The 27,230-nt window shown below is 42.0% G+C and overlaps 1 protein-coding gene across 1 annotated transcript in view; it reads right to left on the minus strand.

Moving 5' to 3' along the window:
* Positions 1-27,230, minus strand: part of EPB42 (erythrocyte membrane protein band 4.2) — a 34,508-nt gene that overhangs the window by 1,873 nt on the left and 5,405 nt on the right. The window contains exons 2-12 of the mRNA XM_036736389.1: positions 22,717-22,902; positions 20,380-20,613; positions 13,093-13,211; positions 12,621-12,725; positions 11,491-11,668; positions 9,754-9,892; positions 8,872-8,981; positions 8,183-8,425; positions 4,452-4,748; positions 3,948-4,108; positions 2,615-2,748 (exon numbers count right to left, since the gene is read on the minus strand). Coding sequence (XP_036592284.1) covers positions 2,615-2,748; positions 3,948-4,108; positions 4,452-4,748; positions 8,183-8,425; positions 8,872-8,981; positions 9,754-9,892; positions 11,491-11,668; positions 12,621-12,725; positions 13,093-13,211; positions 20,380-20,613; positions 22,717-22,902 — 1,906 coding nt within the window. The remainder of the gene's footprint in view (positions 1-2,614; positions 2,749-3,947; positions 4,109-4,451; positions 4,749-8,182; positions 8,426-8,871; positions 8,982-9,753; positions 9,893-11,490; positions 11,669-12,620; positions 12,726-13,092; positions 13,212-20,379; positions 20,614-22,716; positions 22,903-27,230) is intronic.

Consider the following 27,230-nt stretch of genomic DNA (forward strand, 5'->3'; position numbering starts at 1 on the left):
CATGCCATCCTACCTGGTTGTGTGACCTGTGGCAAGTCCCCTAATCCTCATTTTCTTCATTTGAAAAACAAGTATGGGGAGGCTAGGTGGCACAGTGGGTGGAGCATCATCCCTGAAGTAAAGAGGATCTGAGTTCAAGTTTGGCCTTAGACACTTATGAGCTGTGTGACCCTGGGCAAGTCACTTAACCCTGACTGCCTCAAAAAAAAAAAAGAAAGAAAAATGAGTATAAATAATAGCTTCCACCTTATAATGTTGTTATGGGATAGAGACAGGGATTGGTACTGTGATTTCATTGGGGCAGGAAACTTAGGGATGAGAAATCCTCCTCTCAGTAAAAGTTGGCACTTTATCTGCAACTTGTAATCTTAAATTTGCCTAGAATTGCTATGCTTAGGAACAGTGACCTCAGGATATTTGAGATGGAAATGCCTCCTTCCCTTGTGATACCTATATCCTGAGATGTGCAATTTTCCTGTGAGGGATATCCAAGCAATAAGTGACCTGGGAGGTCATGAAAAACCATCTTGAATGTTTGCATTCTCTACAAAGGGAACCTTCAGCATCCTTTTGTTCAATCGTTTTAGTCATGTCTGACTTCATGACCTCATTTGGGGTTTTCTTGGCAAAAATATAGAATGGTTTGCCATTTCCTTCTCCAGCTCATTTTGCAGATGAGGAAGCTGAGGCAAAACAGGGTTAAGTGACTTGCCCAGGATCACACAGCTAGTAAGTATTCTAAGACCACATTTGAACTCAGAAAGATGAGTCTTCCTGATTCCAGGCCTGGCACTTTGTGCGCTATGGCTCCACTTAGTACTAGTCCCAGTCTTGTTTGTAGATGAGACAAGGGCTAGGTGGGTGTTAGATACTGAGACCATGGCTTTATATCAGCCTGACCCTGGCTTCAGAGACAATAGCTAGATGTAAGCACCATGCTGTGATGGATGAAAGGCTAGAATTGGAGTCAAGACGTGGGTTCAGTTACTACCTTTTGATCCATAGTCTCTTTGACCCTGAGTAAAGTCACTTAATTTATGTGAGCCTTAGTTTTCTCAACAGCAAAATGGGTACAATTAATAACTCCTACCTCATAGGGTTGTCATGGGATAGGGAGAGAGACTAGAATTATAATTCTGTTGGTATAAGGAACTCTTGGATGAGAAAACTATCTCTGCATAGTGGCATCTTCTTCTTATAGAGAGTTGCCTAGACTAGGACACCAAAGGGTTAAGTGACCTCCCCAGTATATCAGAGGTAGTCATTGAACCCAGGTCTTCCTGGCTCTAAAGGGGCCATCTCCTGTCATCCTGATGTAAATCTTGCCACTAGACCCACATGGCTCCAGAGGAGAGAGTAAGGCTGGTGACTTTGCACAACCCTCCCTCACTTAAATCCGATCCACTTGCAAGTCATGGCCTCATCTTCCTGATGTCATGGTCCTCTTCAGAATGAAGGACACACAATAACCACAACGGCGATTCTAGCTCTAAGGCTGTCTGTCTATTCACTATGGGGAGTTGCGGGAAGGCTCAAATGAGAAATGTAGATCGCCTCGCCTACCATTCAAATTATCTATAGATGTCAGTTACTATTGCTGTTTGGTTTTGGTTCAGAGCTATGATTTCATTTCCTTAGCAGGAAACTCTCTACTAATAGAAATCAGCACCTCTGAAATGTAGAGAGTTGCTTGGGGCATCGAATGGTTAAGTGCTTTGACCAGCGTCAACATGGTCAGTTTACATCAGAGATCAGGTTATAAACCCAGGTCCAGGCTAACTCTCTACCACCCTATGTTGTTCTTAAATTCTTATATCTTGCAATTTTAATTTTAAAAATCCTACAATGTAATGAATGTTCACTTGCTGAAACCCACTTTCTGTTCTCATGGAGCAATGATATCCTGTGATTTCCCCCATCTGGGAACAATTTAGATGTCAGAGCACTGGCCGCATCTCTCCCCCTCACCATACCATGCCCTGGACAGCTCTTCTGCAATGGGAAAGAAGGCAGAGTCAGGGGGCAGTCAAGAGTGCTTCAGCTAAATCCAAAGTATATCCATTATCAGTCCTGGAGATGTGGTAGGTCATATTTGTGACCTTGAACATCAAGTTTACTTTTCAATAAAAGAGTAAGCGAAAGGTGCAGCATGTTGGTATGGGTCTATGATCCTCACTACTGAGAAGGTTAAGACTGGGGGATCTCTGGAGCTCAAGATTTCTGAGCTGCAGTGGAATATGCCGATTTGGTGTCTGCACTAAGTTCAGTATTAATATGGTAAGCCCCCAGAAGTGGGAAGGGCACCGGGTTGCCTAAGGAAGGGTGAATCTGCCTGGGGTGGAAATGGAGTAGGTCAAAGCTCCTGTGCCCAATAAGTGGTATAGCCCTTGCACTTCCAACTTGGGTGAGATAGGGAGACTCAATCTTTAAACAAACAAATGAATGAATGAACGAATGAATAAACAAATAAATAACTGGAAGACATTTGGGCTATGTTGTCATGAATCATAGCTATTGGTCACCAGCCCAAAATTATCTATTGGTCTTAGAGCCTTGATTGCTTCTGATTACTGAGAAGAAAGGGACAGCCACCCTTCTTGTAGCAGCTTTTTACCTATAGCTCCTCTCTCTGTAAATGAGTCCTCTTCCAAATACTGTCATCACACAATCTTCCATGGGAGAGTCCAACTTATTCTGAACATAGATGGAGGCTGTGACTGGTTCATATAGTCTTACCATCTCTGGCACCTGTGGGGAGAAATAGAACCTTTCATACCCACAAAAGGCAGGCTTGGAATGTATTGAGGACATGTTTATCATTACAGTGACTATAAGTGAAGAACTACAGGGAATGAAAGTTACTTATTCCCCACAATAACACAATATTCCCAGCCTCCTCAAACCCTCCCATAGTCACAGTCTGGACCCTGATACCAGCCTGAGCTCGAGGCCAGAGGCTACACAAGGAGAAAAGAAATCAGCACAGGGCCAGTATCTGTTGTCTATAACTGAAGAAAACCTTCACTCATGATGAAATATGTTTCCCTCCCACCCTACTATCCACCTCTAGATAGAAAACTTGGATTCAGAGTGTAGATTGAAGCTTATTTCCTTCCTTCCTTCCTTCCTTCTTTCCTTCCTTCCTTCCTTCCTTCCTTCCTTCCTTCCTTCCTTCCTTCCTTCCTTCTTTCCTTCCTTCCTTTCTTCCTTCCTCTTTTCCTCCCTTTCTTCTTTCTCTCCCTTCCTTCCTCTTTCTCTTCCTTCCTTCCTTCCTTTCTTTCTTTCTTTCTTTCTTTCTTTCTTTCTTTCTTTCTTTCTTTCTGTCTTTCCTTCCTTTCTTTCTCCCCTTCCTTTCCTCCCCTTCCTCCCTCCCTCTCTTCCTTCCTTTCCCTCTCTTTTCCTCCCTTCTTTTCTTCCTCCCTTTCCTTTGTTTCTCTTCTTTTCTTTTTTCTTTCTCTCTCTCTCCTTCCCTCCCTTCCTTCATTCCTTTTGTTCCTTCATTCCTTTCTTCCTAGGTAATGAGGGAATTTATTTTGCATGACTACACATATTTGTAATTGGTTTTTATTTTCTTGCCTTCTCTGTGGTGGTGGAGGGAGAAGAAGAAGGGAGAGAATTTGGGCCTGAAAATAAAATAAAATTTAAAAAATAAAGAAAAAACAAAAACATAATCTTTGCAATTGAGGAAGATAGAAGTTTAGATTTTACATGGAGGTCTCTCTGGGAGAAAGAATAAATATCTCTTGAATACAGAAGGAGAACCTCCAGCACAGTGTCTCCTAGCCATTACAGTAAAATTGTCACCTGGCTCTCTCTCTAGTACTCTTCACTCATTCTGTTTTTAAGGGCCAGATTCCATCTCTTGAAGCAGGGCTATGATTTGATAGGAGAGAATAATTCAGGAAAGTAATTCAGACCAGTGATTCAGGTGAGGAGCAACCCCTAACCTCAATGGTGAGCTGTGGTTTACAGATGGCAATGTCCCGTTGAGCAAAGTAGCTAATCTCAGGATCTGTGTGGGTTGCCACAGCTGTCAATCTCAGGATGCTGTTCTCAGGAGGGCTTTGCATAAAATCGAAGGAGGAAATGCTGATGCTGATGGTTCTAACTGAAACACAAGAGGAGCAGAGACCAAGGGAAGAGAGTGAAAGGTTGGAGGAAGACCCTTTAAAACAAGACACACAGCTACAGGATGGTTAAACAGCTGTTACCCTAATAAAATTATTAGAGTGGGCTTCCACACCTTGAGTAGGATTGAATGTGGTGATCCTTTGGGGGAAATTGAGGACATGTTTAAGTTTACTCCATGGAAGAAATCTGCTAAACAGGTAAAAACAGGGCAACTTGAGCTAGGTCTCATTGACCTGCCAAAAATTCCTTTGAGGCTGTTTCTCCTATTGCAAGGGAAGACAGAGGGCGCTGGGCTTGGGCAGTATGGAAATGCGTTTTACCTTCATTGCCTTGAAATGTAAGGAAAAACTTCTTTTTGTAGAGCTGGGTGGTGGTGACTCCATTGTAGTCCATGGCCTGAATCCCTATCAACAGCTCCACAGCCTTCTCCTCACTAGTATGGCTGAAGAAATTCACATCTAATTCGAAGTCTCCATCCAAAGGCATGGAGCTGGATGAATGCAAGAGCATGTACAGAGGACCCGACGTCTCTGAACTGAGGGAGAGCCCATTGACCTCACCGAGTTCAGCTCTCTTTTTCCAGACTTTATCCAATAGTTCTCTTTTTTGTGAAGACCCTGAAGGATGAAAGATATAGAAAACTCACCTCTCAATCTTTAAAGGTTGGATCAAGGGTTCTTAACCTTTTTTGTATGTCATAGCTGACCTTTGGCAGCATAGTGAAGGCTATAGGCCAGTTCTCAGAATAATGTTTTTAAATGTATAAAATATAATACATAGGATTACAAAAGGAAGAAATTATATTGAAATACAATTGTCAAAATATTTTTTTCCTTCCAACTTAGTGGACCCTTACAGATCTGCTAACATAACTCTTGGAAGTCCATGGACCCCAGGTTAAGAACCACTGGATTAGATGTTCTCAGAGGTCCTTTATGACTCCAACTAGAGATATGGTTGTTCTTGAGTAAAAGATCTGAATTAAGATGTATTGTGGTTTGAAATCTGTTCAGATTCCAGCGTTACACAGGCTCTTCACAGTTCTAGTGTTTGGTATAATAAAGAGAAGCCAATCAAAGTTGTTCACATTGAGGATGTAGAGTGTGGCTTTCTAAGTCAATGAGTGGCCTTTTTAATATCACAGATATCACAAACCTGCCAGTCAAAGGAGATTTCAGAGGACATCTAGCCCAAACCTGAATGACGATTTCCTTTACATTTCCAACAAATGGTCATCTACTTAAAGCCTTTGCTCAAAGACTTCTCAAAGTGGCAACTCTCTGCCTATTGAGGCAGTTCATTCTACTTCAGGATAGCTAGAATTATTAGGAAGCTTTTTCTTGCATTGGGCTGAAATCTACCTCCCTGTAGTTTCTACCCATTGTTCCTAGTTTTTCCATAGAGTAGTCTCTAGGATTCAGCACACCTTCATAGGACAACAACATGGTTACCATGAAGGTACCTAGTATAGGAGTTCACCATATGACTATGAACAAATCATTTCAGTTCATTAGCAGGTCTGGAAGGAAAACTATAAATTATAAAGCAATTAAATTCAATGAGCATTTATTAAGCACTTGCTGAATGTAGAACACTGTGTTAGATGTTATGGTATATCGATAATGTATTTTTGCTTAATTTGAAGATCTTCCCATCCATCAATAGGCCCATGTGACCTGTTTAAGTCACATGGAAGCCTAAGTTATAGGAAACCTGTGGTGGGAGGGGCTTGCTGAACTGGTAGAGCAGAACAAAGGAAGTTGGTCAAAGCAGTTAGAGTGGAGGGAGAGAGAGGAAGCAGGCATCTAGCTGTGAGTGTTTGTTTGTGGGAAGGCCTGAGCAGGGGGAAGGCTTTGGGATGGTGGTGCCCCCTGCATTGTTATTGTGTATGGATTTCCTTGTTGCTGTGATGGATTTGGCTTTCTGGTGTTTGAATCAATGTTTTGGTTCTGTCTTCCATATAGAGAGTCTGTTATATTTTGCAATTCAGGCATATTCATAGCCGCCATCAGCACTGTGAATATTGTGTTGGCAATATGTAAGGGAAAATAAAAGTTTAGACAAGACATAGTCCCTGTCTTCATGGAGAATTTAATCTGGTGGAGGCCATTAGGTGCTAAATGGATAGAGTGTAAGACTTAGAGTCAGGCAGACCTGTGTTCAAATGCTGCCTCAGACCAGACTCAGCCTCATTTGTAAAATGGAACTAATTCTAACCCCTACCACACTGGGTTGTTGTGAGGATCGAAGAGAAAACATGTATAAAGTGCTTTGTAAACATTAAAATTCTATACGAATGAATGTTAACTTTGAGTATCAGGGTTGAGTCATCCTAGCTGAGTAATTCAAAATAATATGTAAACAATATATAGAAAATAAAGTGAGATTTTTAAAAGTCATAAGAGTTTGGAAGGAGAGATACCAAAAGTGCTAGGTGAGGGGAAAGAAAATTCATTACTGACTGGGGAAATCTGGGAAGACTCCATGGAGGAGATGACCTTTAAGTTGGGTTGTAACAGTTTAGTAGGAATTCAATAACTAGGTGGCGCGGTGGATATAGGGCTGGGTCTGGAGACAGGAGGACCTGGGTTCAAATCCTACCTGTGACACTATTTGTGTGACCTTAGACATGTCATTTTCCTTCACCGGGATTTGATTTCCTCATCTGTAACAAGGGAGTTGGACTATACGGCCTTTGAGGTCCCTTCCACTCTAGTTTCTATGATCCAATGAAGACTATGAACACCAGACTAGGAATGGAGGCCGTATTCTAGCCCCACTGTTACTTGTTAACTAGGTGATCTTAAGAAAATCATTACATATCCATCTTCTTATCTGTAAAAACAAGACTATTACCTTTCTTTGATACATGTACATACATGTGTATTGTATATACATATAATGCACATATACATATATGTGTATCTGTGTGTGTGTTGTTTCCTCCAATAGAATGTAAGCTTCACGAAGGCAGGGTTATTTCATTTTCATCTTTGTACCTCTAGGACCTGGCACAGTGCCTGGAACATTGTGGGCACTTAATAAATGCTTGTTGATTGGTTGATTCTGCCAACAAAGGCCCTTACATACATGGTTGCTGTGAGGGTCAGATGTGAAAGCATTTCGAACACTGTAAAAATCTTTACAAAAGTCAGGAGGCACTATTAGAGGAAGAGAAACTGAATTAGGTGATGATTGAATTGAATAAAATATTTCTACTACTACTACTACTACTACTACTACCACTACCACTACCACTACTACCACCACTACCACAACTACCACTACTACTACTACTACCACTACCACCACTACTACTACCACTACCACTACTACCACTACCACCACTACCACTACTACTACTACTACTACTACCACTACCACTACCACTACTACTACCACTACCACTACTACCACTGCTACCACTACTACTACTACTACTACTACTACTACCACCACCACCACCACCACCATAATTGGAAAGGAACAAAGAATTGACCTGTAGATATACCATGGAGTTAGGCATTCATATTTAAAGCATGCTGTGGTTTCACATTGCTGCTAGAGGCCATCTCCACTTTTGTTGTCATTATGGTTCAATTGTTTTAGTCATATTCAACTTTTTATCTGACCCCATTTGGGGTTTTTCTTGGCAAAGACACTGGAGTGGTTTGCTATCTCCTTTTCCAGGTCATTTTACAGTTGAGGAAACTGAGGCAAACAGAGTTAAGTGATTTGCCCAGGGTGACACAGCTAGGAAGTGTCTGAGGCTGGACTTGAACTTGGATCTTCCTGACTCCAGGCCCAGGGCTCTATCCACTGCACCGCTGCACCAATCATTTAGTTTATCACTGCCTTTCATCCTATTCCTATTTGATCAGATCAAATGAGGTGATATATGGGAAGTGCTTTGCAAACCCTAAAGCACTACATCATTATTATTGTTATTGCTGTTGTCGTCCCCTGCAAAGACTCCCCCTAACCATTTCCCCTCATGCACTGTGTTGGGTGTCAAGAGAGCCACGTGCCTGCCCTGCCTGGCTGTTTGTACCTTCATGGTATTTGTAGTTCTGGGTGATGTCTTCACAACGATCCCCTCCGACACCTTTGGTACTGATGTTGTTGCCCACGTACTTGGGGCTGGCATCAGCTCGAACCACTGTCCCATCTCTGTCCTTTATCCAGACTGCACAGGAAGCATTGAGTGAGGCAAAAAGGGCTGGCACCGCAGGGTTCAGCTCCAGAGCCCCTTCCTTGACTGCCCTAACTGGAACTAGATCACAGGTCACCAAGACTGAGAGAGAGAGAGAAAGAAACGGGTGAGGTTAGAGAAAACTCCTGGCCACCCCTGAAGGAGAGGAGCTGCCCCAAAGCAAGAGATGTTTTGACTTTCCCCACGCTCTGTTCCTCTCAATCCTCCTTCCCCTCCTGCCTTAGTTTCTGGCCATCATTCTTCCTCTCTCAGGATCAATGTGAGAAGTGGGAATAGAGTTTCTGAAAGTGGGGGTCTTAGAGAAGTTCTCAGGGCATTATAACCCTTTGATGGTAGGGCTAACAAGAAACAACCACCTTTTTGCTTTGATCAAAAGGTGATGTGCCATGCAATAAGTTATAAGTATCCTCAAGATGGTTGCACAAGAAACCATGGAGAAGTAGAAGTGTAAGGACTTCACAGCTAATTTCACTATGTCTTTCTCCCTCTGTCCCTCCTCATCCTTTTTACTGGCTTTCCGTTCTTACCATTAGCTCCACCTTCTTTCTGAAGGCTTGTGTCCACAATCTGCCATCCTCCATAACGTGGGGACAGATCAGGTCTTGCCATCCAACATTCTGTTGAGACTTGGAAGATGCTGTGAGTGGCAAAAGGGAAAAGCTGAAGTGGGAAAGGAGTACTAACGAGGTTCTAGAAATAGGAGGCTTCAATACTTAAGGGAACCCTGATTTGTTCAGTGAGGGTATTCTATCCACCAATGCAGATCCAAGCACTGTTAAACCTTAGGAGATTCATTATCCTCCTCCTCCTCTCCTCCTCCTCCTCCTCCTCCTCCTCCTCCTCCTTCTTTCTATGGTCAAAAAGAGTCAGCACCTGGTGGCCAACTTTCTGGAGAGGACCCTTTCTGAACTTAGGTTGGTCTCTGAATAATGAACACAAGACATTTGCAGTTTGATAGGTCCTACCAGAGCTTTTGGTCTTTATGCCCTAACCTTTGAGAACGCAGGATTTCCTTTATACCATGGAGAAGCATCAAAGTAGACCTTTATTAAAGAAGGAATGGAACGTAGCAGAATTGCTACCTGAATCCAGGAAGGAGACTGGAGATTGGTTGTTTCTGCTGATCTTGTTTTTGCCTTTCTTTGTACCCCCAGCACTTGGCACAGTCCTTGCTACATAGTAAGCATTTCGTAAATGCTTGTCAACTGAATAGGAAGAAGGCTTATGGATAGTTGTTACCTCATTTGCCTCTATTCCTTGGGTGTGTGTCTGTGGGCTCTTCCTATCATGGTAATGTCAGTGAGAGGAGGTGGGACAGATGGCTCCGGATGGCCTGCTTATTTGTTTGTACCCCTTTGCCTTAATTCAGCCTCTATCCCACACCCTTTCACCCTCTGGGGTTTCCTTACCAGATTCGGCTTCCTTGGTTCTCTCCAGTCTGAAGCCCATCCTTATCGTAATATTCATTCACAGTCAAGTCTCCTTTTGTGTCCTGGGCTGAGTCAAAGATTGTGATAACTCGGGCAGGAATACCTAGGGACCTTAGCACTGTGTGGGAGAAGGGGATAGTGGGTAAGTCTGGGCCCATGGCAGCATGGTAAAGAATATCTTGTGCATTCTACACCTGTACAGAGCACTATAGTAAGTGGTGTGGAAATCACAACAGAAGGAAAAGATACAGTCCCTAGATATAGTTCAAGGAATTCACACTCCGATTGAACAGAAGCAACACTTGAGAAAAGAACATCTAAATGTTTTGAAATATGGAATTATGGCCAGAGAGTTATAAAACTGTGTGTACCCTTTGACCCAGCAATATCACTACTAGATCTGTTTTCCAAGGTGATCAGGGAAAGAGGAAAAGGAACTGGAAATTGAGGGGACGCCCATCAATTGAAGAATGACTAAATAAGTTGTAGTATATGGTTGTGATAGAATACTATTGTGCTGTAAGAAATGATGAGCAGGGGGCAGCTAGGTGGCGCAGTGAGTAGAGCACCAGCCCTGCAGTCAAGAGGACCTGAGTTCAAATCCAGCCTCAGGCACTTGACACACTTACCAGCTGTGTGACCTTGGGCACGTCACTTAACCCCAATTGCCCTGCCTTGCCCCGCCAAAAAAAAAATAAATTGAAAAAAAGTTAAAGAAGTGGTTTTAGAAAAATATGGAAAAACATGCATGAACTAATAAACAAGCAGAACCAAGGAAATATTGTATCCAGTAGCAACAATGCTGTTTGAAGAGTAACTGTAAATGACTATTCTGAGTAATTTGTTGTTGTTTAGTTATTTCAGTCAGGTCTGACTCTTCGTGACCTCGTTTGAGGTTTTTCTTGGCAGAGATACGGAGTGGTTTGCCATTTCCTTCTGCAGGAAACTGAGACAAACAGGATGAAGTGACTTGCCCAGGGTTACACAGCTAGCAAATGTCTGAGGCCATTTTTGAACTCACGAAGATGAGTCTTCCAGACTCCAGGCCCTGCACTCTATCCCCTGAACCACCTAGCTGCCCTTATTCTGAGTAATATGAACATTCAAATCAACTACAAAGGATGTGCGAAGGAAAATGCTATCCCACCTCCAGACAAAGAACTGATAGATGGAAGTATGTGTTTTATGGCAACATATATATGTGTATATATGTATGTGATACATGTGATACATGATACATGATATACATACACACATGTATGTATGTATATGTATATATACACATATCTACACGCACGTATATAGATAGGTATCTTAGCCTTCTCAAATGCTGTGTTGGGAGGGAGGAAAGGAGATAACTTGGAACTCAAAATGTAACAACAAAAAATAAAATAAATATTTAAAAGAAGAGTTTCAAGTAAAATATATAAATGAATGCAAAAAGAACCCATAGAGATATTGTAATATAATATAAGGATATATACATAAATATGTATGCCCTGTGTATGTGTATCCACACATCTACATACGCAGAGTCTTAGGGAATGCTGAAATGGAATCAGCCTTGAGGCAGGGTAAGGTTAACGTAATATTTCAACTGTGTTTGGAGGAAGATGTAATATTCTGAGGAGAAGGGGAGAGTATTTCTTTCAAAGCATAGAAAAGCAGTGAAGCTAATGAGTTCTGGGAGCTAGGCAGGTAGGAAGCGACTTTTACCTGAACAGATGACAGGTGCCAACACCCAGGCCTGCCCATCAGGCACCTGCCGCCCTTGGCCAGTGAGCCAGTGCCAGAGGATGGGCAAGCTTCCTCGGCGTTTGTACAAGAATCTCATGTCCTCGGAATCTTGTGTTTGGGAAGTGGTCAGAATACTCCTCTCTTTTCTGTCATTAAGCTGTGTGGGAGTGAGAATGAGAAGTTAGTATCGATATTCTAGGGCACCTCAGTGGGAAAGGCTTTGTGCCATATGGAAGCGACATATGAAAAGGTCCTACTTCCAGGTTTGGTGTCCCCTAGAACTGCCTTCATTTTTCATCCTCCTCATTTCTTGTCTTCTCTTCTTTCTCCCTCTCTCCTCTCCTTCTTTCCCTTCTTCCTTCCTTTTCCTCTCCCTCCATCTCTTCTCTGCCTCCTCTCCTTCTCTTTCTCCTTTTCTCCTAATTTATATCAGGACACTTCTATGTCCTTTCTTAGCCTAAACCTCTGCCCCTCACCCATCTCTTCATCGAGGTGACCAGAGTCACTGATGAAAAATGTCATTCTTCAGGAAGGGTTTTAGACAGACTAAGGAAAGGACCAGGAGAATCTCTAGGAAATTGTATTATGGGTGACCCTGACCCTTAGACTCTTAAGTACAATTTAAAAGCCAAACCTCTATGAATATGTAAATAATAAAATATGTAAACAGCAAAATAGTGTCTCTTAAAGATAGAAACTTTGCAAGAGCTCTAGCCTCTGGGAGGGAGAAGGAATAAAAGATAGTAGGATTAAAAACTAGGAACTTAAAATTGGGTTGTCCCCGCCCCCCCCCCCATTATTTCCAAGGTGAGTCATCAACAACCTTTATTAAATGCCTGCTGTGTGCAGAGCCCTGTGCTAGGTGCTAGAGTGAGGTGCAAAGCTTGGTACTGCCTTTTTCTACCTGAAGCCTTTTCTGATCTTCTCTGGCCACTGCTGCCCCAACCCTGCAACTGCTAGTGCCGTCCCTTCCCTAACTGCTTCATATTTATTTTGTAAATACAGATACAGAAACAGACACAGACAGACAGACAGACAGACAGACACACACACACACACACACACACACACACACACACACACTGTGCTTCTCCATACCATTCACTTACCAAGGCTCCAAGTACCCGGGTCACATGTACAGGATTGCTCCACTGGTTGACTTCCTTATCTACTTCCAGTAAACTCAGGCTGAGATCGATGACGTTGAGCTCAAACTGTAATTGCAATGCAGGAGGATATGCCAATGACCCTTAAATGAGTCCTTTGTAAAATAGGCTCCTAATCTGAGATATCCTTCACCTCATCCTTCTCCAGAATTTACCCCCCCCCCTTTCTTTAATCCAGTTGGCCCCTCTTCTCCACCCTCTCTGCCCAATCAAGAACTGTCTCTAGGTCTTGTCTCTTCTTCCTCCTCCTCCATGCTATAGCAGGTGTTTGTCCATCAAGAGGTTAATCCAAAGGACAAGGATGACCTACTGAGATGAACCGAGGACAAGGAAATTCGAAATTCCATCTCTGAAATGGACACTGAGATTTGCGACCCACCTACTTTTGTCCATTCTAGCCTAAGAGTCCCAGTACCTGGCCAAAGTCCCAAGGCTGAGGCTGGACGCAATCTGATGTGCCCAGGTAGATGAGGCCATTCTGATTCAGCAAATATTCCCTGCGTTGTGCCTCATTCTCCAAGAATACTGCATCCTCTAGAAGGGTAAGTGGACAAGATCAAAGTAAGTGTGGTTCCCAGAGTTATTCTCAATGTCATGACTTCCACTCACTCAGGGGAAAAAGGCGGTAGAGGTGTTCCTAGCCCTGGGGAAAATGAGAAGACTCTCTCTTACCACTCCTACAATAACCAGGCTATGTGGGCCTACTTTCTTTGGTGGAGAGCAGGGGAGGATGCCAGGGATGTTATGAGGCTTCTAACATCATAATTATTAGTTGACACCTTCTGACTATTTGGAGGGTAGGAAAAATAATATCCTTTCCTCCCTGCGTCCACTCCAGTCCTTTCAACTACAGTTGAAATAGTAGGTCTCCAAAAAAAAAGGTAGTGATGAATTTTGTGACTAGATTGAGGTGACATCTTTCTGTTATTAATAGGGCAGGACTTGCTTGATTCAGAGTCAATACAGCTCTTGAAAAGGGATAACCCCAAATGGACCTGGCGTCAGATCTAGCATAGATCCACGGAAGGTATGGTTTTGGCTCTAACCCTCAGGTGCACGAGATAGTAAGGAGAAAGGTAATGTTTTTGTCGGACTCTTACAAGTGGCTTGACTAGACTGAAAGAAGTAAGAAGGATATAATGAAGAGATATAAGGATATCCACTATCTTTTTTGATGAGCAGAAGACATAGCCTGGACTTATTTTTTACTCTGTTTTATCCCTTCCCTTCTTTTCATCCTCACATTTGGGGTTTAGAACTGGTAGGCCACCTGACTTTGTGTCAAGTAAACCCATGATGATCCTAGGAAGAGTATTGACTTGTTATCTAGTTTAGTCTTATTTGTTGGAATAGGTAGATATCTCTTTCTTTAGAAGGATTGTTTAAAATTGTATTTTCATGTTATGAAAGTTGTTTTCGATTGATATACATTTGCATTAAGTTAGAAATTTTCCCAAAAATCCTTCCCCAAAAGATCTCTTGAAATCTTTCTATATAATATCTCTCACATGTGTTTCCTTCTCTCCTCTCACACAACTACCATCCCAATTCAGGCCTCATCAACTCTCAGCTGGACTTTTCAACAGTCTTTAGTTTATTTTTATTATTCAATATTTTTACTTTTCAACATTGATTTCCACAACATTTTGAGTTACAAATTTTCTCCCCATTTCTACCCTCCGCCACCCCAAGATGGCATATATTCTGTTTGCCCCTTTCCCCAGTCTGCTCCCCTTCTGTCACCCCACTCCCCCCCACCTTATCTCCTTTCCCCTTATTTTCCTGTAGGGCAAGATAGATTTCTATACCCCATTGCCTGTATATCTTATTTCCCAGTTGCATGTAAAAACAATTTTTAACATTTGTTTTTAAAACTTTGAGTTCCAAATTTTCTCCCTTCTTCCCTCCCCACTCACCCTCCTTAAGAGGGCAAGCAATTCAACATAGGCCATACATGTATCATTATGCAAAACACTTCCATAATAGTCATGTTGTGAAAGACTAACTATATTTCCCTCCATTCTATCCTGTCCTCCTTTATTCAATTTTCTCCCTTGACCCTGTCCCTTTCCAAAAGTGTTTGCTTTTGACTACCTCCTCCCCCAATCTTCCCTCCCTTCTATCATCTCCCCCCTTATTCTCTTCCCGCCCCTACTTTCCTGTAGGGTAAGATACCCAATTGAGTGTGTATGTTATTTCCAGCTCAAGTCAAATCCGATGAGAGCAAGATTCACTCATTCCCTTTCATCTGCCCTCTCTTCCTCTCCAATAGAACTGCTTTTTCTTGCCACTTTTATGTGAGATGATTTACCCCATTCTATCTCTCCCTTTCTCCTTCTCCCAATATATTCCTCTCTCACCCCTTAAATTTTTTTTAGATATCATTCCTTCAATAGTCTTTCAATGGATCTCTCTGCCTTATCTCTTCCCATTCCAATCCATCTCTATTTTTAAAGTTTTTTTTTAAATTCTGAACTTAACAAATACCAAATAAAATGGATATTCCTCATACACAGAAGAACAGGAAAAGATGATTGTACATGAAACTGCATATCTCTATTATGTACAATTCACTTTTTTTTTTACAGACTAAATTTAACATGTAACTTTCAAAGCTATTCTGCTTGTTCATGATTCTTTCTGGCCTTCTTTCTGTGGTCCTGGCTGCTCCAAAAATAAGACATTCCATCTCTCAGCTCCGGACATTTTCTCTGGCTGGCCCCAATGTCAGGCACATTCTCTCCTTTGCTCCAACTCCTGACCTCCCTGGCTTCCTTTTAAGTCTCAACTAAAATCCTACCTTCTATAGAGGAAGCCTTTTTCAACCTATCGTAATTCTAGTGCCTTTCTTTTGTTAATTATTTCCTATTTATCCTGTATATGGCTTTTTTTGTATATATTTGTTTGCATATTGTCTCCTCTACTAGATTGTAAGCTCCTTGAGGACAGGAACTGTCTTTTGCCTCTTTTTGTATACCCAGCACTTTGCACAGGGCCTGGCATATAGGAGGCACTTAATAAATGTTTATTGGTTGATTGATTTGTTCCCGTGCATTCAAAAAATGTTTCTTTTCTTTCTTGTCTCTTTTTTTTGTCTACAATCCATCTTAGCTTCCAAAGTGACTTTGCTAAAGTGTAGGTCTGACCATGTCACCTCCCTGCTTCCTGCCAAACTGCAGTAGCTCCCTATTCCCTCCAAGATCAAATATGCAGTCCTTTATTTGTCTTTTAAAGCTCTTCAAAACCTGGGTCCTTCCTGACCTTCTGATTTTCTTACGTTGTACTCTTTTCACATACTCCATTGTTCAGCAATACTGGCCTGTTTGTTGTTTTCTAGAATAAAACACTATCTAGTTTGTACCAGCTTCTGCCCATGTCTTGAATGTTCACCCCAGCCTCTGATCCCTAGAATCCCTGGTTTCCTTTAAGATTCAGTTCAAACAACACCTCCTCAAGGACCCTCTCCTGGTTCCCCCTAGCTACTGGTGCCATCCCCTCTAAGATGCCCTTGCGCCTCTTCTGTATTTATTTATCAATCTATCATCTCCCTCATTGAAATGTAAGCTCCTCAAGGGCAGGGACTGTTTCTTTTCATTTTTCTCACTTTTTCTTTTTATCCCCAGGGCTTAGCACAGTGCCTGAGACATAATAAGCACTAAATAAATTTCTGTTGATTGATTGGTTTATTTCACTAGTTCTCATTAAATACCAGCTTCTCCCCTCTCTCCTTTGTTGTTGTTCAGTTGTTTCAGTCATGTCAGACTTTTCATGATCCCAGTTGGGGTTTTCTTGGCAAAAATACTAGAGTGGTTTGCCATTTCCTTCTCTAGCTCATTTTACATATGAGAAACTGAGGCAGAGAGGGTTAAGTGTCTTGCCCAGGGTGACACAGCTAGTAAGCGTCTGAGGCCAGATTTGAACTCAGGAAAATTCATTTTCTTGACCTGGCACTCTATCCACTGTGCCATCTCTCTTATCCCCTACTCTAATAGCATGTCTGTTTTATTGAGTGAGATTCAGTCCCCCACAACATTCTATGGTCACGTGCTTAATATCCAGGAGTTTTACTGGCTGATGAGGCAAATTTAAGGAGCCCTTCCCTGATAGTCACCTGGCTGACTGAAGGTGTGAACTCTATTTTCGATGGGCAGGTAAGTAGGTAGAAGAAACCACCATCAGATGGAATTGGCATCACCCAAAGAGATGAAATTAGCATCACACGAGCACAACAGGAGCTCAATGAACATCTGAGTGGGCCCGTTAATAATGCTCCTTCTCAAAGAAGGGGGCAAAGAATTATCAAGGTCAGGTTGTGATACAAGAGCGTTTCTGGGGAAAAAGAATATCTGAGTAGGATCCTGAGAAACTCCCGGCATCCCTCTTCTGCCCTAGCATGGCAGGGAGAGAGAAGGTGAGGGAGAGGGGGAAAGGGATGTATACGCCATTGAGGTAGGAGAGAAATGAGAGCTAGAGTTCTTTTACTCTGGGGGTTCTAAGTTGATCTAGAACCCTCACAGACTTCTTGCACTCTAAGAGTTTCAGTTCTTCTAACCTGAAAGGACAGGTTGGTGAACTCAAGAAGAAAATATAGGTGTTTATCAAGGTGGGTGTCCTGTTTGCTAAGAAGTTCAGAACTAGGGCAGTACACACATCTCCTCAAGCTGATTTCTAGTTGCCCAGGTGCCCTAGCTCCTCTCTAGACCCATGTGGGTGTTTAAAATGGCCCCAGGGATACAGGAAAGGAACGACTCTAGAAGGAATGGCTCTAAGACCCTCAAGTGGAGCTGCACATCCTAATAATTCTCTCCAGTTCCCCATATCTCATACGTTCCTCTTGGGCCATCAGTCCCTTCATTCTGGGTATCTTCTATGAAGACAACTCAACAACTCTCAGAATAACCTCAAGCCAAGGTTTGAAGGTGCTCCTGAAATGTGGAGTTCTCCAGAAAAAGAAGGTGATATCTCATTGTAGATACTCATTTCCAGCCACATAGCTACATTCCTTCATTATGGGTTATAACCTTTTTTTTTTTAAGTTCTAGGCTTAAAATCAGGACACCCCTTTGTGCATTATCTTGATTAAATTTTCCTGCTGAGGTCAAGAGGACACAATTCCAAGCATCCCATAAGTTAATGAGTACTGAAGACTTATGATTCAGTACCCAAGTGAGGTTTATATGTCTCTGTAATCTATAATGAATTTTTGAAAACAATTAATTTAATTACACTGCCGATGAGAAAAATCAATAAAATGCTTACACCCAGAGAGACACTTCCAATTGCAGTCAGGAAGAAGCTCCTAGAGCCAGATCCTAACAAGCCAACGTGTTTGACCTTCCTGATCCTTCCAAGTGGTTGTGTCCTTCCAAATTAATTCCTATTTATATTGTATTTATTCTGCTTATTTTGTATATTCTTAGATTTGTTCAAGGGGCTACTAGGTGGCTCAGTAGATAGAGTGCTGGGCCTGGAGTTAGGAAGACCTGAGTTCAAATCTAGCCTCAGACACATACTAGCTGTGTGACCCTAGGCAAGTCACTTAACCCTATTTACCTCAATTTCCTCATCTATAAAATGAGCTGGAGAAGGAAATGGCAAGCCACTCCAGTATCTTTGCCAAGAAGACCTCAAAACGGGGTCCCAGAGAGTTGAACATTCCTGAAACGAATGAGCAAATAAAAGTTCTTAATCCTGCCCTGTGAAACAAGAGAAACTTAATCCTTCTTCCATTTGACAGTCCTTCAAATATTTGAACACAGCTAATATGTCACCGCCAAGTAGTCTCATCTCCTTGTGAACATCTACAGGTCTTTCAGCCCATCGCCATATGGGATGTCACCCTCCTGGTTGTCCTCCTCTGCTTCATACTCAATTTATCAGTGTCTTTTTCAAATGGTGGCCTCCAAAACAGAATACAGCATTTCAGATGTGGGCTGACAGGGGCAGAGTACAAAGGGATCATCACTTCTATTCCTGGAAACAACACCTCTCAATTCAACCCAAAATCAAATTCATTTTTTGGTTGACACACAGAGCTGGCTTGTAGTTGGCTTGCAATTCACTTAGCCCTCCTTCCCTGTCATAGTTTGCAGATAAATTGCTGACAGAGCTCCTCCGTCTTTAACTTTTGGCAATTATTTTTTGGACCCAGGGGTAAGACTTTACATTGATTACTCTGGAATCCCATATTATTAGAGTCAGCCCAATGTTCTAGCTGGTTAAACTCTCTGTCACCCAGTGTGTCACTCTCTTTCCTACCTTTATGTCATCTGCAAATCTCACGGAGATAGATACAGTGAACACCAGATAAGTGGTTGTTATCAGCTGAAGCTGGTCATTTATGAGCTTCTGCTCAAGCTAGCCGAAAGGATCAGACCAGTGGCTGGAGACAGCTCAGATGGACTCTTGAGAGCCAATTGTTAAATCTTCAGTGTGAGCATTTATTCCTTGGAAATAGGTAAGTGCTACAAATCAGGGCTTGGTTTATTGTTTTATAAATTGTCTAGACTTAAGGTGATTGAGAAAATATTAATAATTCAGATTAAACTTAAAAGTATGTATGTGTATATTCCCCCTTCCCTCCAAGAAGTTATTATTAAACATTTACCAACTTCCCTCTGAACAGATCATCCTGACAAATAATAAGATTTCTTCCCTAGAGGTAAAACTTCCATTTCCTTGGGAGCCAAAGGAACCTTAGCCTATAGCCTTAGAAGGAAGAGGCTGCTGGTAGAAGTGGGTACTCCTGCAGTCAACCCCTGGCATTTTCTACCTTCCTCTACTGCAGGACTAATAATGGGTAACAGTGATGTGTCTGGATTGAAACCAAGGGAGGAAATTGATAGGATAACTTTATTATATATTTAAAAGGAATAGCAAATTGTACATAATAGATTTGTTATTTAATGAGCAATCTTCTTTTTGTTAGACTGTGTTATGGAAATTCTTGTTTTATTCCATAAATTAAAAATTAAATAAATTTAAAAAAAGAAACCAAAAGAAGAGATGAATGAAGAGTCTGGATGAAGAGTTTGTTAATAGAGAGGACATTTAGAGTCATTGAATTCTGGGATTAACTTTAGAGATCATCACCTAACTGGCTGTACTGCTGAACCTAACAAAGAGTAATCTCTAGGAGAGCTTCTTTCAACTGGGGGCTGATAATGATGACGATGACGACAACGACGATGATAGCTAGCATATATATATGGATATATACATATATATATAATATATACATATATAATACACACACACATATTACTTTAAGGTTTGCAAAGTGCTTTACAAATGTTACCTTATTTTGAGTACAATATTTCTTGCCTTCTCAATGGATGGGAGAGGGACTAGATGGCAGGAGAGAATTCAGGACTCAAAATTTTAAAAATGAATGTTAAAAAACCCAAATGATTTTTCCCTCATAACTTCTTTTATCCTCACCATTTCCTTATTTTAGCCTCACACCAACTCTGGGACATAGATATTGACATTATCTCTATTTTACAAATGAAAAAGCTGAGGCAGACAGCTTAAGTGACCAGGCTCTTATAGCTAGTAAGAGGCCAGATTTGAACTCAGGTCTTTCTGACTTCAGACCCAGTGCTCTGTCTACTGTGCCATCTAGTTGCCTACTGCACCAGACACAGGTCCTCTGGGCCCATATCCTTCCCCAGAGAGCGGATGCCCTAGAATCAGAACTTACCTCTTCCCCAGGGATTAAAGAGCAGTGTGAAGTGGCCAAGGGGGTACTGAGTCCTTCGAGAGACCTGCAGCAGGAGGGAGTAGTGGCCAATGATGGCATCAGCAGGTGTGGTCACAGAGACGGTCCAGCTTTGGAAATCTCTACTTTCTACCGCTGCGCTCCACCATTTAGGGTTACCTTGGCTGGTGATTGGAAATTTCACTTTGGTCCTGTTTGTCTTGGAAGGCTGCTTTCCTGCAGTGACACAAAGGGATCAGTCTGGTATTTGATAACTTTGGTGATAACTCAGAACGAGAAGGAGTTGGTAGTACGATTACGAATGAGTTGGGATTGGAGGTACAGAGAGATATGTGTTCAAATCACTTCATCTGTAGCAGCCAGGTGGCATGATGGATGGATCACTGGCCCTGGAGTTGGGAGGACTTGAGTTCAAGTCTAGCCTCAGGCACTTATTTGCTGTGTGACCCTGGGCAAGTCACTTATCCCTGATTGCCTCCAAAAGTCCTTGGTTAGGAATTTTACAAGCTTCTGTAAAGATGTTAAAATTGGACAGGAAGAAAAGAAATGGAATTTTCGTGTTGGAGAGGCAGTATAGTAAAGTGGGTAGAGAACCAAAGGGATTGGTTCTGTGAAGCTTGGATTCTGTCAAAGGGCCCTATGAGGACCTAGAGGGCCACATGTGGCCTTGAGGCCGCAAGTTCCCCACCCAATACAGAGCATATAGAGTACAGTACTGGGCTTTGAGTTAGGAAGTTGTTCAGATGTTTCATTCACGTCCTACTCTTCACGACCCCATTTGGGGTTTTCTTGGCAAAGATACTGGAGTGGTTTTCCATTTCCTTCTCTAGCCCATTTTACAGATGAGGAAACTGAGGCAAACAGCAGTTAAGCGACTTGTCCAGGGTCTCACAGCTAGTAAGAGTCTGAGGCCAGATTTGAACTCAGGACTTCCTGACTCCAAGCTCAGCACTCAATACCCTGTGCCACCTCGCTGCCCCACTGAGTTGGGAAAACCTGGGTTCAAATCTCACTTTGGATATTTATCAGTTGTGTGACCATGGCTTCCTTACCTGTAAAGTAGGAGCAATCTGCACCTACAGCACTTCCTCACGAGGGTTGTGTTGTGAGGCTCAAATAAGAGAATGTGGTGAACTGACTTGGCAAACTTTAAGTTGGTCATTATTATTTCATTAGGCCTTCCTCAAAAATCTCCAAGGCGATTGGGTTAGATATTATCATTATTATTATTATTATTATTATTATTATTATTATTATCATCATCATTATTATGGCCATGTGCCAAGTGGGAAAATCGAGGCCCAGGGAGCGACTTGCCCGGGTCACACGGCTAGTTAGTGGTGATGCTGTGTCTAAAATACAGGCCCCCTGATTCCTAGTCTGGTTCTCTTCCCACTGTCCCATGGTACTCAGCTCAACAGCTAATAGCTAATATTTATTTAGGGCTTACTCTGCGCCAGGACTTTTATGATTATCACCTCATACCCTGGGAGGTAGGGGCTATCCTCCCATTTTATAAATGAACAAACTGAGGCAAACAGAGCTTTAGTGACTTGCCCAGGGTCACACCACTAGTAAGTATCTGAGACTGGATTTGAACTCAAGTCCTCCTAACTCTAGGCTCAACGATCTATCCACTGCCCCATCTAGCTGCCCCATATTTGCCCAACTTTCTTAACATTCTCTCCCTTCCCCCACCCCCACTCCCGCCAACCTCCAACCTCAATCCATTCCTTGGCTGACTTTCTCCTTTAATCCAGAAAAACAGAATTTAATATTTTAAAAGTATAGCCAGAGTCAGACTATCTTGCAGACTATCTGGTGAGATTGCTTATGGCTGGCAATTTTTTAAACCAGAAGTGTGGGGTAGAGTCACCAAACTCTCTTGAGTTGAACTGTCCTTACCTTTGCCTTTCAGTGATATCCTACCACAATAAGTGAGTTCCCCATCTCTACAAGTTCTATCATTTGGGCATTTCACAGTCCTGTGGCTGGCATCAGTGATTTGGGCCAGTCTGCTAGCTGGAGAGTGTGTAACATCGGATGCGATTGCGCCTTTACCCTTCAGTACCACATATGGAAGAGAAGGAAAAGGGACAAGTACTTATTAAGCACCTACTACATGCTACTACAAGGACATTAAATGACTTGTCCGGGGTCACACAGCTAGTATCTGCGGCTAGATTTGAACTCTGGTCTTCCTTACTACAAGCCCAGCTCTCTATCTATTGCGCCGCCCAGCTGCCTCTAAATGGACAAGAAGGGCGATGTTTCCCAGCCGCCTGGGAAGTGTGTTCAGCCTTGGACAAGGTTACTGACCTGTCTGAGCCACAAGGGTGACCTTCTTTAAAGCCCGAAGGAATCCTCGAACCATGGGGCGGATGTGCAGAGTGATGGTGAAGGGTTGTCCTCTTCGGACAACGAGGCGCCTGGAACTGATCTCCTTGGTGTGATGATCCTCGTTGTTTCTGGCTACCTTCAGGTCACAGCTCTTGATACGTAGGGCTGTTTGGGGGGAAACGACAGTGTGAGGTTTGGGTCAGTATCTCAGATCAAGTACAGGCTCATTGACCAGGCTCATTCTAGTTATGTTGCCAATCTTTACTGACCACAGTCCTTGAACCTACAATCTACACCTCTGGCATCCTATAACCTGAGATATGAAACCTCTCTGATCACTAATACTTATACACTTTTCTCTTCCACATCATGGGGGCTAGGAGTGCTGTGCCCCTTAGATCTGGAAAATCCGTGTAAAATTTTTTGACTCTCCCTTTGGACTAGAGAAGAAGTCTGGATTTTTCTTTTTCTTTTATGGAGTGTTTACAATACCTTGTAAAATTTATATTAAGTGTTGGGTCACAGGCTGTGTGTAGGTTAACATTAAATTAAAAAAAAACAACTTACTCTGCATCATCTTCTGGCCTTTGGGTATCATCTGTGGCTTCTACAAAACTCCCCCCAAATTCCCATTTAATTTGTTTTTTTCAACCATACATATTTACTTAATCTATACAGAATTGAGTGGATAAAATTAGATGCACATTAGTGAAAAATCTCTACAAAATGTCTTTGAAAAGCAAAACAAGACTGCCTGTTCATTAATCAATTCTTTTCCTCGTGAAAGCAGATATGGGTTGTAAAAATAAAGCAGTGTTTAGCACAAACTAGATTTCTACATCACTTTCTTTTTCAGCTATTTCCCTCTGCAATCTGAAAGAGATGGATTTTCTGCAACACCTAAGAATTGAATTGTAACAACCCAATGTAGGTGTAGTAAAAGGACAGTTTGCATACACACACATACGCACACACACACACACACACACACACATGTTTCTCTCTTAAAAATCTGAAAACACACTTCTGTGGTCTAATGATGAAATGGTCTCTTAATCCAGGGCCCAAGTTTCAGAGTCCATTATCGTTGCAGACCTTGATTCAATGATAGTGCAAGAAATGCAATTTAAATGAACCGAATAATAACCTTTTAAAGTATGTGCTAGGGGCCCACCTGGCAGTCATTGTAATGACTAACTATATGGTAAAGCTGAGTCGAAGTGCTGGGGGTGCTACCACTGGACTTGCAAATCATCTTATTGGAGAGGAGACTAGTTAAAGGGAGCCCTTCTAGTCAGCAAGCCCACTTGTTTCTTTTATTCTGACTCACGATACAGAGAAACCGCAATGGGGAAAGTTGCAGTGTGGAAGGGATAACAGTATTCCTATTGACCCAGAACCACAGAATCTTGTAGACTTTAAGGGAGCCTTAGAGATCCTTTCTAGGAGAAGAAACTGAAGGGTGAACAAGAGGGTGAAGTGATTTATCCAAGAGAAGGAAGGGACAAGAATTTATTAAGCATCTATTATGTGCATTGTATTAAGAGCTTTACAAAAATTCCCTCATTTGATTTTTACAACAGGAGGTTTTACTATTATCATTCCTATTTTACAGTTGGAGAAACTGAGGCAAATAGTGGCTAAGCACCTTACCCAGAGTTACACAGTTAATAAATATCTGAGACTATATTTGAACTCAGGTCTTCCCGAATTCTAGGCTCGGTATTCTATCCATTGTGCCATGTAGCTAGCTGCCTTTGACTTAGACTCAGGGGTGGGGAGCCTGCAGCCTTGAGGCCACATGTGGCCTTCTAGGTCCTCAAGTGGGACCCTTTCACCAAATCCAAGTTTTACAGAACAAATCCTGTTATTAAGAGGATTTGTTCTATGAAGTTTGGAGTCAGTCAAAGGGCCCCACTTGAGGACCTAGAGGGCCACATGTGGCCTCAAGGCTGCAGGTTCCCCACCCCTGACTAGATACTCATAAGACTTCACCCTAGCAGCCTTTCATTCATCTCTCAGCAGCTTTTCAAGGTAAGGAAGGAGCATTTGTTGGTGGTGGTGTTCAGTCATTTTTCAGTCATGTCTGACTCTTCGTGACCCCATTTGGCATTTGCTTGGCAAAGATGCTGGAGGGGTTTGCCATTTCCTTCTCCAGCTCACTTTACAGATGAGGAAACTGAGGTAAACTGGGTTAAGTGACTTGCCCAGGGTCACACAGCCAGTAAGTATCTGAGACCAGATTTGAACTTAGGTCTTCCTGACTCCAGGCCCAAAGTTCTATCCACTATGCCTAGCTGCCCCATATTGTCATTGGCTGATAGGTATTCTCATGATGTAGATGGGAAAGCCAAAATAACTAAAGAGTCTGTTCCTTTTGGTTTAACAAACATTCATTAAATGCCTATGACATGCAATGTAGTGTTTCTCGAGAAATAAAATGAAAGGAGATGTGTCTAAAAAAATTGAGGTATATGAATGTGGTGGTATAATAATAATAATAGCTAACATTTATATTGTCCCTACTATGTGCCAGGTACCGTGCTAAGCCCTATACAATTACTGTGTCATTTGATCCTCACCAAAACCCCTAGAGAGAGGTGCTATTATTGTCCCCATTTTACAGATTGGGAAACTGAGGCAAACCGGTTAAATGACTTGACCAGAGTCACATAGCTAGTAAATGTTTGTGGCTGGAATTGGACCTCGTTCTTCCAGTCTTCAGGCTCAATGCTGTTTCTACTGTGCCACCTAGAGGCCCATTACTAGACCACAAGAAATAAATGGATAAGAAATATTAAGAAAAGTACTGGAAAGAAAAAAAAATTCTTATATTGTGTAATAATGTCCAAGCTTGGCCCAAGAGAAAATGCAACTCTTTCCTTCTTGGCAGATGTGGGAGACTATGGGTCTACAACACTGTATATACTGTCATACTTAGTTGATATGTTAATTCATTTTCTTGGAATATTTTGTTTGTTTGTTTGTTTTTCTTTTTTATTCTTTGTTGCCAGAGATGACTTGCTGGGGAAAAGAGGGGAAGAAGATATATTGGGGAATGAAGGATTTACAAAAGTGAAAAATATCAATAAAATTTTAAATTTTAAAGAGACTTTACTTTCAAGGAATTTACGATGCAGTAGAGAGGATTTGACACCTACTCAGACAGCAAGCTAGATTGAGTAGATAGAAGAGGTCCAAATGGAGTGTTATAAGAGAGCTGAGGATGAAAAAGGTCATTTCTAACTGGGGGAATCAGGGAAGGCTTCTTGGAAGAGATGGTATTTGACTTGGGCCTTGAAAGATGGGAAAGAAGGTTCATTCCAGGCACTGAGAAAGTATATACAATGACATGGAGGCAGAAGAGGGCAGCACAGGATTAGAATAGTTTGACCTGAACATAGAAGAGTGCATAAAGAAAGGAAACAAGCATTTATTAAACACCTACTGTGTGCCAGGCAGTGAATTAAACACTTGACAAATATTATCTTATTTGATCCTCACAAAAATCTTATGAGGTAGGTGCTATTATCTCCATTTTACAGTTAAGGAAACTGAGGCAGACAGATTAAATGACGTGTTCAGAGTTATTTAGCTAGTAAGTGTCTGAGGCTAGATTTGAACTGAGGTGTTCCTGACTCAAGACTGAGTGCTCTATCTACTTTGCCACTTAGACGCCTTCCAAGAAGACTAATGTGATTCCCCTCCAATCAGAGTTCAAGCCCTGATCTACCCCTCTTCTGTCCATAGTGACTCTCCCTGGTGATCGTGCTTCTGATTTCTTTAATAAATGACATTTCTGAATGGCAAAAACAAAACAAAAATGACAAACCCCCCTAAGAAAAACAGTGTGAAATAAAGCTTGAAAGGGCACTTGGCCCCAGATTATGGAGTACTTTGAATGTCAGGCTAAAAAGTTTGTATTATATCCACTAGGCACTGGGAAGCCCATGAAGAGTGATTTGATCAGATCTGTGCCTAGATTGGAGAGGGGAGAGACTGATGGTCCAGACAAGTTCATTTCCTGAGCTAGGATGGTGGTTGTAGGAGAGAAAAGAAGAGAGAAATATTTTGGTGGGGAATCAGTGAAATTTAGGAACTTGATTGGATATGGATGGGGTATTCTCTCTGACTGTCCTCCATGACTAGAATACTCTTCTGCCTCTACTCTGATTACTGATTTCCTTTTAGTCTCAAGTAAAATCCCACCTTCTACGAGAAGGCTTCCCCAATACTCTTAATTCCAGTGCCTTCCCTCTGTTCATTATATACTACCAATCCTGCACTTCGCTTGCATTGTATATGTTTGTTTGCATATTGTCTCCCCCATTAGACTGTAAGCTCCTTGAGGGCAGGGACTGTCTTTTGCCCCTTTCTGTATCCCCAGTACTTAGCACAGTGCCTGGCATGTAGTAGGCATTTAATACATGTTTATTGGTTGATTAATTTGCTTCTGTGCATTTAAAAATAATTCTTTTTTTCTTTTCTCTTTC

This window comes from Trichosurus vulpecula, chromosome 8 (genome assembly GCF_011100635.1).
Source record: "Trichosurus vulpecula isolate mTriVul1 chromosome 8, mTriVul1.pri, whole genome shotgun sequence".
NCBI lineage: Eukaryota > Metazoa > Chordata > Mammalia > Diprotodontia > Phalangeridae > Trichosurus > Trichosurus vulpecula.